This window comes from Chamaea fasciata, unplaced genomic scaffold, assembly GCF_029207755.1.
Source record: "Chamaea fasciata isolate MVZ Bird 193981 ecotype frontalis unplaced genomic scaffold, bChaFas1.0.hap1 SCAF_9, whole genome shotgun sequence".
NCBI lineage: Eukaryota > Metazoa > Chordata > Aves > Passeriformes > Sylviidae > Chamaea > Chamaea fasciata.
The window spans coordinates 16533345-16551182 of NW_027094094.1; the positions used below are offsets into that span (position 1 = coordinate 16533345).

Below are 17838 nucleotides of genomic sequence, written 5' to 3' on the forward strand. Positions count from 1 at the left end.
TGAAGGAACTGGGACCATCAAGTCTATGATATTAACTAAAACCAAGAGAGAAACACTGAAAAATTATTGGAGAGAGAACGAAAGGAGAAACTGATTTAACTACCTACTATTTAGCAGGATTTTAGATTAATATAATGCATTCTTAACTGAGTACTGCCATTTAGGGCACTTAAAGAACAGATCTACTCACATACCCAGGACAACCCTCATGTCTCTGCAGCATCAAGGGTTACTACTAAGGGCCTAGCATGGCACTATTTATGTTACAGGGGTCACCAGTTAAGAGACAAAATTATCCCATCTCCCAGAGTTTGTCTCCCAGGAATTTTCTGAGTGGAAAGGCGGGGGGGAAGGCAAATCAGCTTGCCCAATGATCCAGTGTAGGGCTGGGTGGGGGATGCTGCAGATGTCCCAGGAACCTTCTTGTGAGTTTGTGCCACCTCATGCAGGCAGGATGAGAATTTTCCAGACTATGGGCTACTGGGGGAGGATGTCCCATGCTTTGATGTTGTGCTAATAAGGTAGAGGTTGAGTGCGAAAAGAGTTCTGCATTCAGACCTTAGTAACTGCATGTACCTGTGGCTGCTGGTTTAGCAGCAATTTCCATCCTGCTGACACAGGGGGCACTGGGAGAGCTGGTTGCAAAGAAATTAACCACTGTAATTTCAAGCAGAGTTGTTGCTGTTAAAAGGACAAAGACAGCGGGTTAATGACAAACAGAGGGAAATTTTCTCTAAGAAAATCTCGTAAGTCAGTACCTGATTTGATAGGAGATCCAACCTGAAAGGATGGAAGTGGTTTAACACAATGCAGCTGGCTTCTTACATGGGACTTCTGATGTGGAGAGCAAGCAGAACAGTCACTGCTGCTGTGACTGGGAAAATGGCAAAAGCTTATGCCTTCACAAGCCCATGGGCTGCTTCAACTGAACTGATACTAAAAGACGGTGGGCAAAATCTTTCTGTGATCTAAACAGACATCTGTGGCATGCATGTTTAATTTAAGTTCATTTAATGAACTTAAAATGTGGAGGCCCAGCACATCCATACCTACAGCTCCAGAATATGAGTAACTCTTCTGCTTATTTCTGGGCAGCAGAGCACCAGGTCAATTTACCCTTGTTTTTCTACATAACTACCTGCTATAAATGCTATCAGAAGAATCCAGCTCCAGCTGTGTCACATATTGAAAAGAACAAAGACTAAGGATATTGCTAGAAATGTTTACCACATAAGACACTACGGCCGCAGAGTGGTGTTTGGTGTGTCATCCTGCCTGGGCATGGACTCACTGTTTTACTAACACTAAACTCCTAAAAATCAGGGCTGATGACAGACTGCACACAGATGGAGTTTTCAGACCTTAAGATAACTCTCTACACCTCCTCCCCAGCAATCACATCTGATCTGCAGCAGCTGTCTCATGCATTTAAGCTCAGTTTTTACCTAAGCACTGTAAAGATGGTTACATTTACAGTTCAAAATCTCAACTTGGACGCATCTGAGCCCAGGGGAAGGCTGCTCTGCACTGATAATTAACAGCAGTGAATTCTATGCCAACTGCTTAGGGCTCAACAGGAAAAAGGCTAGATACTAATGAACATGGAGGACATCTATAAAACCATTAACAAGCTTTTAGTTTTTTCCTCTTTTTTTTTTTTTTTCTTATTTCCTTGGCTTTTACTTTGTTGTACTTCAGCTATTTTTGAAAAGTCTTTTGTAGTTTTTTTCTATTTAATAAGACATCTTCCATTCACAGAACCCTCTTTCTTTTGCTGTAGCTGTGTTTGTCATGTTTGTAGTCACTCCAAGCCACTGAAGTTCTCCCAGTGCAAGGGGGGAGCTTTGCTTTTTGGTCTTCCAGTATTGGGCTTTATCATTAAATTTACAAAAATAAAATGCCAGGGGCTTTTGGAAAATTGTCAAAAGGTAACCTTTCTTTGAATGCAAAGCACAATCTCCACATGCATTCCAGCCTTGACAAAAGATCTGGGTGTGGGTGAAAGCTCCACAAGCCTCGATCCATCTGATTCTGAAGAACACCTGAGGAACTTTTCCTCCCGTTCCTTGGGACAGACACCTGTGCTGGCTTTGTGTCCCATCCTGGAACCTGGATCGTGCATACATCCACATGGCTTTGCTGAGAGCAATCAGCTGTGTGCTTTCCCATTGTTACTCAGAACTGCTTCAGCATCTGGGTGTTGTTGTCTTGCTCAGGTATTTATTGAAGTCAGAGAAAATCTAACCACCTCTCTTTTGTGAGTTTTGTAGAGGCACAAAAAGAGTGGAGCCTCCTAAAGTGTTGCTTGGAAGGGGTCAGTGACATTTTAAGCATTCTTAATGCAGCATTCATTGATCATCATTCTAAATATTACTGATGCATGAAGAGATAGGGATTCAGTTCAGCTTTGGGTCCTCAAATTAAAAATGAAAATGTGCCTTGTGGTCTGCTGCACTAGAAGTGCTTGTACCTGTAGGCTTTTAGAGATGATTAAAATTGATCCTGTGCTGAAGTGGAAGAAAACACATTTGACTTACAGAGTCAATGGAAATAATAATCTGTGGGGGCTACATTTGGATGAGTTCTCTGAGCAGCAGGCGACAAGCCATGATGCTTTTGCTTTTGGGACATTCTATATTTTCTTAGAGTTATTAATAGTATGAAGCCCTGTCTAGTGCTTACTTTCCCACAGAAACCTTTGATTTATATTCACAACTGTGCACTCCTTACCACTATTCTTATTCCAGTGGTTCCTTGTGGGCAAATAAAAGCAAAGCAGGTGATACAGCTGGTGCACAACAGATGGTTTTCCTTCCCCATGACCTATGCTCCCAAAGAGTTTAGCAACAAGAAACCTGTGAATCCACAGGCTCAGGCACTGGATTTCACAGCCTCAGTCTCCAGCTGATGGCCACACCAACAAGTCTTCCTGTTTCCTGTCAGAGCTCCTGCCTGCAGTCCTATAGAAAAGCTCACGGATGCTCTTCTACTGTTTTCCAAGGTCGGGCTCTTTGCTAACAATGTCAGGCTGCAAACAGCAGCTGAAACTAAGTCTACACTCCCTCATAGCAAAATGTGAGGACATTTAGAAAACAGAGTTTATCTGCTGACTATGTACTTTAACCTGGAAGCAGTTAAGAATATGGGTGGCACTAAAAACGTTTATTGGTGAAAGGTCATATACAGTATTATCTATATAACCCATGGACACACACCTTGTCTACAGTGAAGTGTGGTGTACAGGCAGTCTGGCTGGCAGTGACCTGAGCTCTACAAGGGTTCAAAGCCCTCAGCCACTGCCTCTGTGCTGCCAGTTTCCTTGCACAGAGCTGCAAGTAGCTCAAACAGTCCTGCACCAATGCATCTGTGGAGCTTGTGCCCAGCTGGTTGGCTCACTACTGCTCCATGGCTGCCTTGTGTTGGTGTGCTGAGCAATTTCCTCCACATGGTGCTCTCTGTGATGTTACATCTCCAGCAATTCTTGTCCTCGCCTACTGTTGTGCAATCAAGAGTGATAAGAACTACTGGAGCTGAAGACTGAATATTTTATGGGCTATTCAAATTTAAAAAAAATTAGCCAGTCTCCTCTTATGACTAGCAGTAGATGACATCAGGATAAAGAAAATTAGTGTACAGTCCTCTCCCTTAGACAGATAAGTAGGCTCTCCTATCACATCTCCTTCTCAAAATCTAGGAGATATTACAAGGAACTCAGAATAATTTAGCCTCTTGTCAGCTTCTTTAAGCAGTGGTTATTGTAGTTTCCCCATGCTGGGAATTGAGACTCTATTAAGGCTCACAGAGATAAAGCATTTTAATCGGATTTTTTTTTTACCCAAGAATTTGTTTGCCACAGAACAGTCTTGCCCTAGAATAGGAGCTGTAGGCAGAAATCAGTGTTTTGAGGCTGAATGCAGATGGTAGGCAGCTCACTGTGCAGTCACTGAAAAGGTTTACTGGCACTTTTCTCCAAGCTCAGGGAACAGACCTGAATAGATATAGGTGTGACTGATTTCACATTACTGCTACCCTCTCTTGCACTTGAATCACTTTCTTGGGATGAGTTGCTCTATTCTGCTTTTACCTATGGCACTGTTGCCGTGGCAAAGTCACTCCTGCATGTGTATGTTTTAAATACATAGCCTACAGAGCACTTTGGGTTCCTTTGAAATGGCAGACATCTATTTTCCAAGTGATTTTCCTGTTTGAAATATGACGTGTAAAACAAATGGAGAACATGCTACCAGCAGGCCAATTTGTATTTCCACAACACTAAAAAACTATGTACACGTCTTGCATGTTACACATGGGAGTATTCTTTCAGCACAAGCCTTTACAGGATCAGGCATCTGCATAAAAGTGTTTGGTTTCATGCTGTTGTTATGATGTGACATAACACCTTGTTTTTACAGCAAGTATAGAAAATTAAACTATAGCAGCCCTGGGTCAAAAACAACAGTGCAGACCTTTTCCTTCATAGTATCACTGTTCTAAATAAGTGATATTAGCATAATTTATGTATTTATTTTTATATGAACCAAAAATTTTGATTAGCAAACATTTTTGATTTTTTATATCTCTGAATAAATTTTTTTTGAAAAGTCAAATTACATGGGTAATGCTCTGAACATGCACATTCATCCACTCAAAGTATTAGCCAGAAAGCTCTTTTATAGTAGTTTTTTCAAATAAAGATTAAAAAACAAGCTGCATATTGCTTACCTCAAGCATTGTAGTATTTTTTTTTTTTTTCTTATTTATGAGGTACTCTGGAAGCACCTTTTCAGTCTAAGAAGAAAGATTCTGGCAATCAGCAGAACATGGAAAGAGGGGTAGGCTGACTGCTGCAAGTTACTGAACTATTCAGCACTACAGATCCATGCCTTTTTTTTTTTTTTTTTCTTCTTCCAGGGATTTTGATTACCAGATAATAACAATCTGAGCTGAACACTCGGAGAAAGAGAAAGGGTCTGGAAGAATTTGGTGAAATTGCTGTTTAGCATTATAAAGCAATCCACAGTGGAGATGAGGGTAGTACTCAGAGAAGTACAGGTTCTATTCTGGATGCTGTTTGCTTCCTATTGTAGCTACTGGGAGAGTATCCCTTTCTCTTTCCCTGTGAACAGTACCCAATACACTCCACAAGTTCTTTGTGAGTAGCAAGGTGCTTTACAAATCCAACACCATAAACCAGCAAAGCATGGGAGCAGCAGTGGGCTTTCCTGAGCTCACTATCTAAGATGTTTGGAACTCCTGATGTTGGGTGTAGCGTAAGGACATGAAGAGCACACGGAGCACTACTCTACGTTTGCATCACTTCTAGCAGGTTGTAGGGAGGAGCATGGGAACAAAACACATTTTAGAAACCAGTCAAGACAAAATCACATTCCTTTGAGAAGGACATGGACAGAGAAATTAAAGGAGGAATACCAGCTAGTAACAAGTTCTGCTGGTTCTGGGGATAAAATAGGACACAAAACCATAGAAGCTGTGCGTAGGCAGCAGGACTGGAAGTTTTTGGCACAGGACACATACATGTGCAAAAGGATGACATTAAATCCAAGGCATTTAAAGTGTCTCCAAAATTGGTTTTAAGTACAGCTTTTCTTAAGTTCCTTTTTGTAATTATTTTCCATATCTAGAAGTGCACTTACTGTCATTATTTGTGTACTACAGGAAAGAACAGAACATTACCTATAAATAGTGTAGAAAGATAGGGTGTTTTTGCATATAAGAAGGTTTCATTTTCCTGTGTGAGTTTAATAGGATAGATGCCAATGCTTTTATGAATTGTGAATGCAGCAGTCTTCTTTCCAAATGAAGATGTTGGAAGTGTGCCACTGGAACAAGGTGCTCATATTACATACTGCCAGCAAATTTCTGTTGCTTTAATGAAACCTAAATTACGAAAGCACTTTTCTTCTGAAAAACATTACTCTTGCCTATAATGACATGACATTGCATTGCATATTCTTCTCTAGAATAAAAGAGGAAAAAATAATTAGGGTAGAAAGCAATGTGAATCACAGTTCCAACAGGGAAATTCATGTGCTACACCCCTGATGTAAACAGCTGTTTGTATACCACCTACCTTCCTCCTTCTATAAAACATAATCCAGCTTTATGACTTATCAAGGCATTTGTTACTATTCTTATGCAGGGTTGTTTTTTTTTTTTTTTCCCCACAATGATTCTCTTTTTAGCTATCTGAAACAAAGTAATTGTTTGGACTAATTTAATCACTGCATTTTAAATGGAAATCTTGCTTGAGGAAAAGTTCCCTATTTAGGAGCAGCATGTTGCACTTATATACAATTAAATTTCTGTTTAATAAAGAATGTGACGACATTATGTAGAAGCATTATGTTTGGGATTTTTTTACTGAGTCACCTTAAGTCTCAAGAACAATTTTAGAAGAAGGGAAAGTATTTATGACCATTGACAAAACTGGAGGTCAAATATCCCACGTGAAAAAGGTCCAAAGAAAGCCATTGAGGCTGCAGTGCTTCATCTGCACAGGTTACAGAGCAGCCAGTGGTGCCACAGCTGCTCTTAGCCTGTTAACAGCCAATTGGTAACCAGCAAATCCTATTTAATCATGTGTGTGTATTGCAATGTGCTACATATACCTTCATATTTGGTGCTTGCAAACAATTGTTTTTTTTCTGCTAACATGTAGAAGGATATTACAAGAAGATACAAAAGATCATTTTAGTTCAGTCAGCAACTCTTTCTATTATTTCCAAATCCGAGCCACATCTCAGAGCTCATGTGGTGGTATTGCAGGTTTTGTAGAAGCGTCTCAGATAAAAGGTACAAGTTCTCTTGAATAACAGGGCGCCCTCCATTGTTTTTCTTTGCAGTATATAGTGTGAATAATATTACTTCACACCAAGGGCTCACTTGTAAGGATTTCCTCTACCTTCCAATTCGCGTGCCCATTTATTTTACGCTACCTTAGAGTTAAAACAACTCTATGACATAATAAAGGTAAGTGCACAGAATAATCAATACTACTGAAACCACATGAACTCAGAAAAACATCAAAAAGGGAGAGAAAAACAAGCAGTGAAATTTGGTTTAAAAAAAGGTTGAAGAAACGCTATGGGATTGTGGTTGTTTTGTTCTGTTTTTTTTTGTTTAAAGCCTCCAGCACACAGTCACACTGTAATCCACCTGGTTGTATTTTCAAAGAGGGTGCCAAGTCCAGACAACTTTAATGTTAGGCAGAACCCTGCACCTGTGAAAATTAATGGTAGCACTCTATGACATTAACTAGAATGAAATCAGGCCATGTGAGTACCTTCTGTTTTTTCTACAATGAATAATATTACTGCATTCTGTTTTCTACTCACACTTCTGTGAGGTTAAGATTAAAAATGATTACGATATGAAGGTAGAAAATGTTTTAATTCAAATATTATTACAAACTAGAAAGAAGTCAGATAAAACCAGAGATTTTTTTATTGCACAAAATAAATTATATAGAAACAATGCAACAAAACAACTCGTATTGTAGGCTGCACAACAGATGTTACAACATGAATATATTTATTGCTTTGAGAAAGGAGCAATTCAGTGCTAGTAAGCAGATTAGTTATACTTCTTGCTCATCTAGATTTTTCATAAAATTAATCCAACTGGGCTAGAGGCATCTTGCAGCATACAGGTCAGGCCAAATTGTCTTTTGTTATCAACCATTATAAAGGTGCTGTAAACCTTCTTGACATTAGCATGGAACATGCAATTTAACATCACCAGTACTGAGCTGTACAGGTAGTTCACTATTAGAAATATCATTACAAACCTGATACATTTATACACAAGATTCTAGAGGCCCATTCACAGGGTTTGCAGGAACTGTTCTTTCAAAATAAATCTTGCTTACAAATGTCGATGCAGATTTGAACAGGCTTCACTCTACATCAAGAGGCACGACCACGGGGTTTTGCCAAAAAAAACCCCAAGTAGCAGCACTTCCCATCCCTAAATGGAAAACTGATCACTAGTGCTGACTCAGTTATAAGTGTCTCATTTTTTCTAGGGCCACACTCAGATTTGAGATCAAAAAACTTCTCACATTCCTTTGGTAGAACTGGGTGAGATTTACAGTGCTTTTTAAGTACTTCAAAACACAACATATTTGGTTCTTCAAAAGATACAAGTCTGCAGTACTGGTATTGCACTCAGATCAAATGGATTTTAAACTGCTACTTTGTGGACCCTGAGATGTTGATCCTAATGAATTACTACAGAAATTAGCTCTTAACAAAAAATATAAAAATGGACAATGTTCATGTAATAAAACACATCAAATCCTGATCAACTGCAGATCTTTGTGAGGCATGAACACAGATGAGAAAATGCCATTTCAAGTGTTCATAATCTGAGTCAAATTCTCCCCCAATTTGTAAAGGACACAAGTATTTACTCAGTTGAGTTCCTACCAATGAATTCTACTGCTAGTGTACACTCATTATTGCAAACCTTACTTGTAAGAAGGTTAATATAATAAGAGTAAATTTAAACAATATTAGTCACCCACGAAAGGAAATTAAGTGAGGAAGTGGGAAGTCTGGCTTATTTCAAGTCTCAGCTACAAGGATAATTATAGAAAGTCACTCCACTGAGGTCAAGCTGAAGAACTTAACTGAGCATCAGACCCATGAATTAGATCCCTGTAGAATCCCACAGAAATAAGTAAAGAGATTTTGGATTGTGCACTAATATGTGCACAAACAAATATGGTTGCCACTCTTAACTTCACTTTAATAAAATTCTTTACTGTATTTTTTCTTCCCTGAAACTGTGCTAATGCATTAAGATGAATCAAAATACAGTTGAAATGAGGTTTCAAAGAGCTGCAAAATATTACAAGAAAGGAATTATTCTGAATTTAAAAAATAGTATTTGTACAAATTCTCAGAATCCTTAGTGATGCACTTACATTCCAGGCATGTACCCAGCAGTAGTTTCCTTTGACAGAAGGTAAGTATTAAACTTGACTAATCTTGCATACTTTTTCATTCAGGGAACTGTTTACTAAATACTGTATGTAAATTCTGTCATCTTATAAAAATGTCAGTAAGCACAGTAAGATTTAACTAAACAGCGAGATATACCCTGAAATGTCCATTGAAACACATGCATCACAAAAAATGGTTAGCATTTTTTATACTTACTATGTAGTAGAAAAGTTATAAGGCAGAATGAAGCTAATATCAAAGATGAAAAACAGCACCACAAGCCTGTGTTTTGCAATTGCTTTCTGATTGGACACAAAGTATATTATCATAGTCAGATACAATTGATTAAGGTGAGAAATGCATTTAGCCCAGCTGTACTAACTATACAGCTTCACACAGAACAAACATTCCATAAATCAACAGAAAATGCATTTGAGCACAAAAAATAAAAATATGTAATTGATTCTCTAAGCAGCATTTTGTTTTCTTTTTTTTTTTTTTCCAAAACATTAACATAGATAGATATTGGACTGATTAAATATCTACAAGTGCTTTTCCTTTACAAAAATACATATATTCTTAATAGTAGGATAGACTGTCATTAACAATGACCTGTGTTTTTTTTTCACTTCAATTTGAATGATTTATAAGCTAAATTTTACAACCACAAAAAGGTTTATTCGTAATAGGATGTTATCACTTTTGACAAAAAGCTTAAAACATTTTATATTTTAAAACAAATTAGCAACTTAAGATCACAATATGTTCTATGAGCTCCTAAGTACTGTGAGGGCTGCTTTTTTAAAAACTGGTAACTACTGATCAAATGCAAGGAAGCATTAGAACATTATTACTGCTCACCATAGGCTCCTTTCTTTTAACTTGGATCACAGCTTATATAAGGACACTTAGGCCCCCACCCCCAAAAAAATCCATTGAGAGTAACTCTGTATCATCTATTCAGTAGCCTGGAACATCCAACAATTCAGGCTTTGCATTAATTAAAAAAAAATGCAAAATACTTTCCTTTCAACAATTAAGTCTGCAATAAGGGAAAAAATGATGCATTGCTTCATGTTTATGCTAAGAAGCTTCTATTAGAGGAAAAAAAGTACGATCAGTAAGTATTTAGAATGAAACCTTTCAGCCAGCTAAATAATTATATTGACCTATTACTGCCCAGTTTAGTTAACCACTATCCTGGAAAAGGAAATCAAGATAATTTGGATTTTTTTATTCTCTGTTTTATACTGCACAAGTAAAATAATCACTTCTTACTAATCAATGGTCTCACATCAAGGACAGCAATGCCATTTGCTAAAAAAATAGCTATAAAAATCTGTAAAACATACTTAGTATCTTCTCACTATCCTCCAGATCTGTCCTTTCCACCCTCCAAAATATCACTGAACTACGACTAGAAACCCCAAAAGTAGCTTGGTGACTATTTTGTGCTTTGGAAGGTTTACAGGATTGACAGCACACTGAGTTTTTTGTTAGTTCACAGGCCAGGTATAGCAGACACATCAGTAAATGCAAGCCTTTGTGCTTCTCTTCAGGAACATGAGCTAGGACTCAGAGCTACTCTATGTCTGTTGACTCAACCTCAATGCTATTCCTGTTGTTTCATTCCTTTTCTGATTTGTTTTTGAAACTGCTAGGTGTGCCTAACCCTTTAGCTTGGTGACACAGACAACTACCACTGGTTCGGTTTTGCGTGACTGACTCCAGGTACCTCTTGACCATTCAGGCACTCCAGGAAAGTGTCAATGTCATATTCCAAGTCCATTTCCGGGTGGCGTTACCTTTGGTATTAAACAGGCCCCTTAAAACTATTAGGCAATCAGATTATCCATAAAAATAGTTTATTTTTAAAAAACCTTAGTTTTTAAGAACAAACTAAATATCTAACAACAAAGACTAATTTTAAATCAATAAGTATGTGATATTTTTTCAGTAAAAATGGAGCATGTTTCATTTTACCACATCAAAATTCAGGAGACAACAGGAACAATATGTACCATACTCAATATAATACAAAACTGAATTTTAAGAGTAGAATACCATTATAAAATATGTGCCTTGCACTTTGACAATAAACATCTTCATTACAACTTCATTTGTAATAAAACCCTCATTATATTAACTAGCAGCAAAACCATTTTACTGTGCAGCCATTTTGTATAGGGTATAGTAACCTTCTCTCAGCTCTTTGCTTTATACTGACTGTCATGAGGAAAAAGGAAAATGCACTGTAGCTACTTCTGTTCACCTCATCCTGTCAACTGTCAACCATGTTAGAAGCATTTCCTAAAAATACATGTAAAAGTTACTTCAAAGAAAAGTACCTAATGGTTCAGAAAAACAAGCAAAGTCAAACCAATGCCTATCTTTGGTTAAAATTAATGTAACAGCAAAAAACTACCACTTAGAGACACCTTTCATTCCAAAATTTCTCCTCCATCCTGAGCTTACAGAACTTTGTCTCCTTCTGCAAATACAAAAGATAGCCTGGACATTTCTACCCATGTACAAAGCTTCTCTGCTTCACTGCCACACTCCAGGACTACAGAGACCTAAATTGTAAATATTGCTTACTAGAGAATGAAACAACATCCTTACTCAGCTGTAGTGGAAAGCTACCTGAATGCAGAAGATTTATGGCACATACCTTGGAAGAATCTGTTGGGAATAATTTATTTTTATTTTCCTATTCTGGAACCTAAGGTTTTAATCTGACCTACAGACAGTGTAGACAGAAGATAGGAAAGTAAATCAACAGGTAGATCTGTTTATGAAGAAAAATATTTAAACATTGTAAGATCATCTTTTGAAGGACATTCATGCAAGGGATGTTTCAGCTGAGGTCTGAAGGTCAGACAACCCCTATGTGACAAAATTAGAGGTAAATATGCAGGTGGAAGTTTTCACATTTCCTTCAGGTGAATCAATCCCCTTGTGTCTTGGAACTCACCCTGGAACAACTCCAGTAAACTACAATCCCTCCTCAAGCAAGTGTTTTTAGCTGAAACCCTTGTGGAAGCATGACCTTGCTCAAACTGGCTATAAAGGACTGAAAATGCACAACTGAAAACTTTGCTGAAGTCCATGAGAGATACCTGATCAATGAAACCTGTGAGCTGACACCTCATGTACAATTTCACCTTCGTAAGTCCTCAACGTTTTGACTTTTGGGTAGGAAATTGGGTGGTGGAGTATGGGAATGGCCAAAAGATGTGTAAGAACCTAGAATTAATTACAGGAGAAAGGGTGCCTGTTTAAACTTTTTAACTGAGAAAAATAACAAGTCAACAAAGCATGAAGTAAAATAAGAGGGGAATATGCAGCATGATATATGCATTTTTGTAGGAAGCAAAGAGATGCCTTCAATCTACCAGATTAAGTGAAGAAACTGGACCAAACTCTTCGATAAGGATGTAAGTCTTAAATGCCTTTGCACTTTTCTAGGACAAAAATGAGTTTGATCAATGAATGTTATTAACTAGTATTTTGTGTAGCCCCCCTATAAACAAGGCTCAATCTATTTTGAGACTAAGACTGCTTTGGAACAGCTACCTGTATTCTAGTATTTCTACCAAACATAGTATCTGGCTGAGCTGGATGCTATGCCTTTTTTTGCAAGCCCTCTCAAGAATGATTTTTTTCTGAGGAGTGAATAAATACCTCTTGTCTTCACTTATATTAAAATGTAAAAAAACCCACAAACAATACAACTCAGTGATTGGTTCAACTAAAGGACTAAGCCATGGCCTATTTTTTTTAACAGCAGAGAAGGAAAAATTGTTTACTTCTCTTGCAAAGTCATGTATAACAATTATTCATGGGAGAGATGAGAGGAAACTCTGGACCATTATTTTGTCTGCAGTAAAAGCCTAGCTTATATCTAAATGGAATGGGATCAATCTCTTTTCTCCTGCAGATACAGTAGAACTGTTTGTGATAAGAGCAGAAAAGTCAAGTCAAATTACTGAAACCTATGGAGAAAAAAAGACCAAGATTTGGAATTAAAGGGTTCCTCATACAGAAAATGGAATATTTTCAACATAAAAGTACTTATTTTAATATAATTTTTACTGAGATAGGGAGGTTTTAATTTAAAATATCCGAAAGAACACATTTCTTTTTATCCTTTTTTCCCATGAAATCTTCTCAATACAGTATATTTATAATATATTCTTGCTGAAAATATTAAGACCATAGATAAAACTCAGAAGCAAATATTACCCTGTCAAACGAAAATAATGGGCTTAAAAGGTATTCTGTATTAGTAATCAGGCACTTCACTTTGTGTAACATTTTCAGTAAAGTCAAGATAATACTACTGTAATTTTTCTTTGCATAACTGCAAGCTAGCTGAGTGTGCACAAAATACTTCTTGCACTGCATACTCCTAGGACCCAAATCCCCAAAGCTTTCATGTGAACAATACCTACGATAGTGATGAGTCACTTCAGTTATTGTAGCAGTCTTATTTGGTATTTCATTAAAAAAAAAAATCTTTCATAGGACTAGGCCCTTAGCTACCAGGAGCGTAGTAATGCATCATGGAAGATACATTTCTTGATTAATCATCTAATTCCGTATTGTTTGAGATATTACAGGATCTTGTTTCTAAATTCTAGCTTACAGCTTGTTACTACATAAATGCAGCAACCAGCTATGCTCAACAAAAAGTTGTTTATGATTTTCATTAATGAGTTTTTCACTTCTAGGGGGAAAAAACCCAAGTAGCACCAAATGTGCTAAATAAGGGACAGCAAGGTTAGGTAGTAGTGTGGAATATTTTAGGTCCCTCTGCTGTTAGATTCTGCTAATATGGGAAAGTCATAGAAACACAGCGACAGCAACACTTATTTTATATTCTTATGCTTTACAAGGATGCAGTGGTGATACTTTGTCATGGAAATGCTCAGAAACTGTGACTTAATCTAGGCATCTGCTCTAGCATGGCATATGGTGCAGTCTGAAGGGAATGCCAAGGTACTCATTTCACTTTACTCCATCTTTGGCACACAGGAATCTGCACATGCATTCTCATATTCCTGTGGTGCTCAGATACTCTTAATTGGCACAAATGAATTAAATCTGTGTATCTGGAGAGACATGGCACATATATACTATATGAATGAAACATTTCCTGTAAAGAAGGCAATGCCTATGTTGCACAAGCTGCCCAGTTAAGATATGTATTTCACTGGCACTTTACTTTTATAAAAACTATTAAACTATAGCAGCACTCAGGCACCATGCCATCAAATCAGAAATGCATCAAGTGTAGGTGGTTAGTTCACATGCATTTAATGCCACCATTTGCAGCTGGGAACATCGATTCAGATCTGTCAGTATTTTCCATGCTTAAAATCAAGATTTGCCTTCTGTAATCTAGCTTTAACTTGCATCAAGAAAATACCAGGAATCAACACCAATGTCGAACTTTGATTGAGAAAATTCATGGTTCTCTGAATTATGAATACAGGACGTTATCAGTCAAAGACAGCTTCTATTAGTTGCCGTTCCAAAGCCAAGGCAAAATAGTGCAATTCCAAGGGTCCTGTTGAGTGGATGGATTAAAACTTACATGTTCCTGTCTTTTTAAAACAAGTCTGTTCAAATTTTTTCAAAACAGCAAACACAATTGTTGAGAAAAAAATTGTGCCCTGAACCATGCAGAAATTATGCTTAAGCATCCTAGCATTAGTTTTGTGATAAACTGAAACAGGTGTTTTAAGTCAAGCAAATCTACAGTGAAAATTCTGGTATAAAAACACATGAAATATATAAAAACTGTAAGGTGTAATTTGTATGTGCATGTAAATATTTACAAATAATATCCTATTTCTACTGTACAAAACAACTGTATATACTAAAGAGAAGAATTATTTTCAATCAGAAAGCATGCTCTGCTCTTCCAAGCTGCTCCATGAGATGGACTTCTATATATTAAAAGAACCTATTTTTCCCTAGACACTCTGCAGAGAAGGGCCCTCCCTACAAGGAGAATCTTCCTTCTGTCAAGTAGCACATCACAGACTGGGTAGGCAAAAGGATGTCTGCTCCCTGCAGCCAGTGCCTGCCCCCCTGCCTGGTTTTGGGCAAAGCAGTGCCTGTATTGGCCAGCACACTGCAGAAAGGGGCAGCAGCTTCTGCCAAGATGTTTTCCTTCCCCAGTTCCACTGGCACCTGCACAATACGTGCAACCTTGACCTGTAATGGCAGGGCTCCTGATCAGACTGCTACCAACAGCATTTTGATTTCTGCATCTCATATGGGCTTTGGAGTGCAATTCAACCCAACTACATGTGATTCCTCGAGTCATCAGTGTTAGAACTCCTAACAACATTAAAGGGGCCAGATTTAATCCACAACACGGTTATTTCTCCTACAGAACATACCACTGTACATGAACATAAACTTACAAAGAAATTACAGCCTTACATCTATCTTTTGTATTTGATCCCAAGAAAGAATTTTCACTTTGTCTGCCTAAGAATGATCAGTTCACTCTACAGTAGCTTGTGAAAAACTGGTTTGGTTCCTTTTTGCTGTATGCAAAAGGCATAAAGAAAGTAAATAGCTATCTACAACACTAGCAGGCATGTACTAAGTAGAAATTACATAGCGTGACTGACCTATAAGGATCTCCAGAGAAGCTGATCAGAAGAACTCAACTGACTTTTAAGCAAAGACAACGGAAGACAGAAAACATACACATTGCTATGCTCCCTGCAACATTACCAAAACCCCCATGAAACATCCCGTACTAGAACCATTAAGCTTGCAATACCTAAGGCAACAATCACTTTTTATCCAGCACTACCAGGTCTTAGGAAAAAAAGATGACCTGAACAATTATTTTGGTCAGACTGCTAATCTTCAGTATTGCATTACCTCTGATTTTATGGAAATAGTTTTATGATGTGACTTTAACTAATGAAAATTTCTGTAATGAATTCTAAACTCCAAATAGTTGCAAGAGATACAGTATGTAATTAAAGCTATATATTATTTTTGTCTTAGCATATTCTAGGCCTCTATTCAATCTTAAACGGAAATGTTTATTATGAGAAGAAATAATTACGAAAAATTTTTCCTTGGTCATAATTTTGTAGCAGAATTTAGTTGTTCCAAAGACATTTATATTATTTTACTCTCATTTTTATGGAGGTTTTATTAGAAGAAATGTAATCTGACCAGAAGCCATTTTTCCAAAAATAGCTAGTATCCCAAATTCCAAACTTTAGGGAAACCATTGGAAAGTGCAATCACAAAGGCTGCAATGCTTTTAAGCAATATTAGCAATTTAGAAGATTGAAAATTACTATTTTGAATTATCATGTTCTACATCTCTTGTTCAGTATAATTAATCTTTATTCACTGCAAAAGGACTGTTGCACACTCATGAGTGAGCTATACCTGGACCCATGAGAACCGTATCAAGGAAAAGGTAGTGGTCCAATCACCACATTTCTAAATAGATTTTCTATACAAAATATTGTCAAGGTATAATCCTTAGTTATTTTTACAGTACTCTATGATTTGAACAACAATATTCAGTAAAATAGTAAGTGTGTGAAACTGCAAGACCACTGAATGAGCACTCTGCCATTTTGCTAGTGTAATCAATATTAGGACCAGAAAAATTTTCTAACACGCAAGCAAAAATATTCCATAGGTTTTGAGTCTTGACTGTACACTTCATGATTTTGGCTATGATTTGCAGCACACTCTTAAGATACACAAATATCTTATGCACATTTCAGTAGCAGAATGGCACTTGGCTTGCTCTAATAGGAACAACAGAGATGCAACTGACAATTTTAAGAAAGACAATGTCCTTATTTGCATGCTGAAATTCTGGCTGTGTCCCCCCAATCCAGGCACATCCATTCATTGTGCAATCTGTCGATGGGTAAACAAATAGTGCAGGATTCATCTCAGTGGGATCTGGCCCTTTGGTCTAACCGAAGTCAATTCTAGGTCGATACTGAAGTACCATAGGGTAAGACTGAAAACAAGCAAGGGAAAAACAACAACAAAAACAGACAAGAAAGCATGAAGACATGATTCATAAACAATACAAAGAAAATGCAATTAAAGACTACCTTAAGAATAACCAGACCTTATTTTTAAGACAGATGTATATGACAATTTATGCAAAATAATTCCATACATTTCAACAGTTAAATCCATCCCTGTACTTCAAATCTATTAGCTATTTGTCACTGATATACAGTTTCTGCATCTGCTTTTATATATTTCAATATTATTGTTTTATTACATTTATACTTGGGAGTGCTCAAACAAGTCTTATTTCTGTGTTGCTGTGTTTGATAAAAAAGCAATCTTGACATTTCATGCTTTCTAAACCAAAGTATATTTACAGGTAATGTACTTCAAAATTTCTATACAGAGATTCCACAGCTAAACATAAAAAAAAGGTCAAATTGCTGTCAGCTATTTTCTGAGAGATGACCCTCTCCCACAAATCCAAACTCCTTAACCTCAGATCTAGTGATAAATTTTTAATTCCTACTGAAGAAAAAAAAATGTAAATCAGGTTCTTGGATCCCTAAATTTGATAGAACTTGTGGAATGGAAGGCAAGAGTGGATAGGCTTCCCAAAAGGGCTGTAGAATATCTGGGCACTTGTTGCTCAAATTGTTGTACTCAACCTCTTATCTTTCAGTCTGTCAGCATTTCATTTGTCTCAAGGTCTCCTCTTAACTTCATAATCATAGTGGATATTTTCATTAGCATAAAACCCTGGTAAATCTCATTGTCTCAGCAGCTGTATGGCCTTAAATATCTCTGTCTGCCATACAACAGAGAAACAAAGCTATTTAAGTTTTTT

At 37.2% G+C, this 17838-nt stretch overlaps 1 protein-coding gene across 2 annotated transcripts in view; it reads right to left on the bottom strand.

The window, feature by feature from the left end:
- Positions 1–7441: 7441 nt before the first annotated feature.
- Positions 7442–17838, bottom strand: part of PCGF5 (polycomb group ring finger 5) — a 67042-nt gene continuing 56645 nt past the window's right edge. For both annotated transcript variants that reach the window (XM_066191221.1, XM_066191220.1), the window contains one exon: positions 7442–16992. In XM_066191221.1, the coding sequence (XP_066047318.1) occupies positions 16945–16992 (48 nt within the window). In that variant the 3' untranslated portion in view covers positions 7442–16944. The remainder of the gene's footprint in view (positions 16993–17838) is intronic.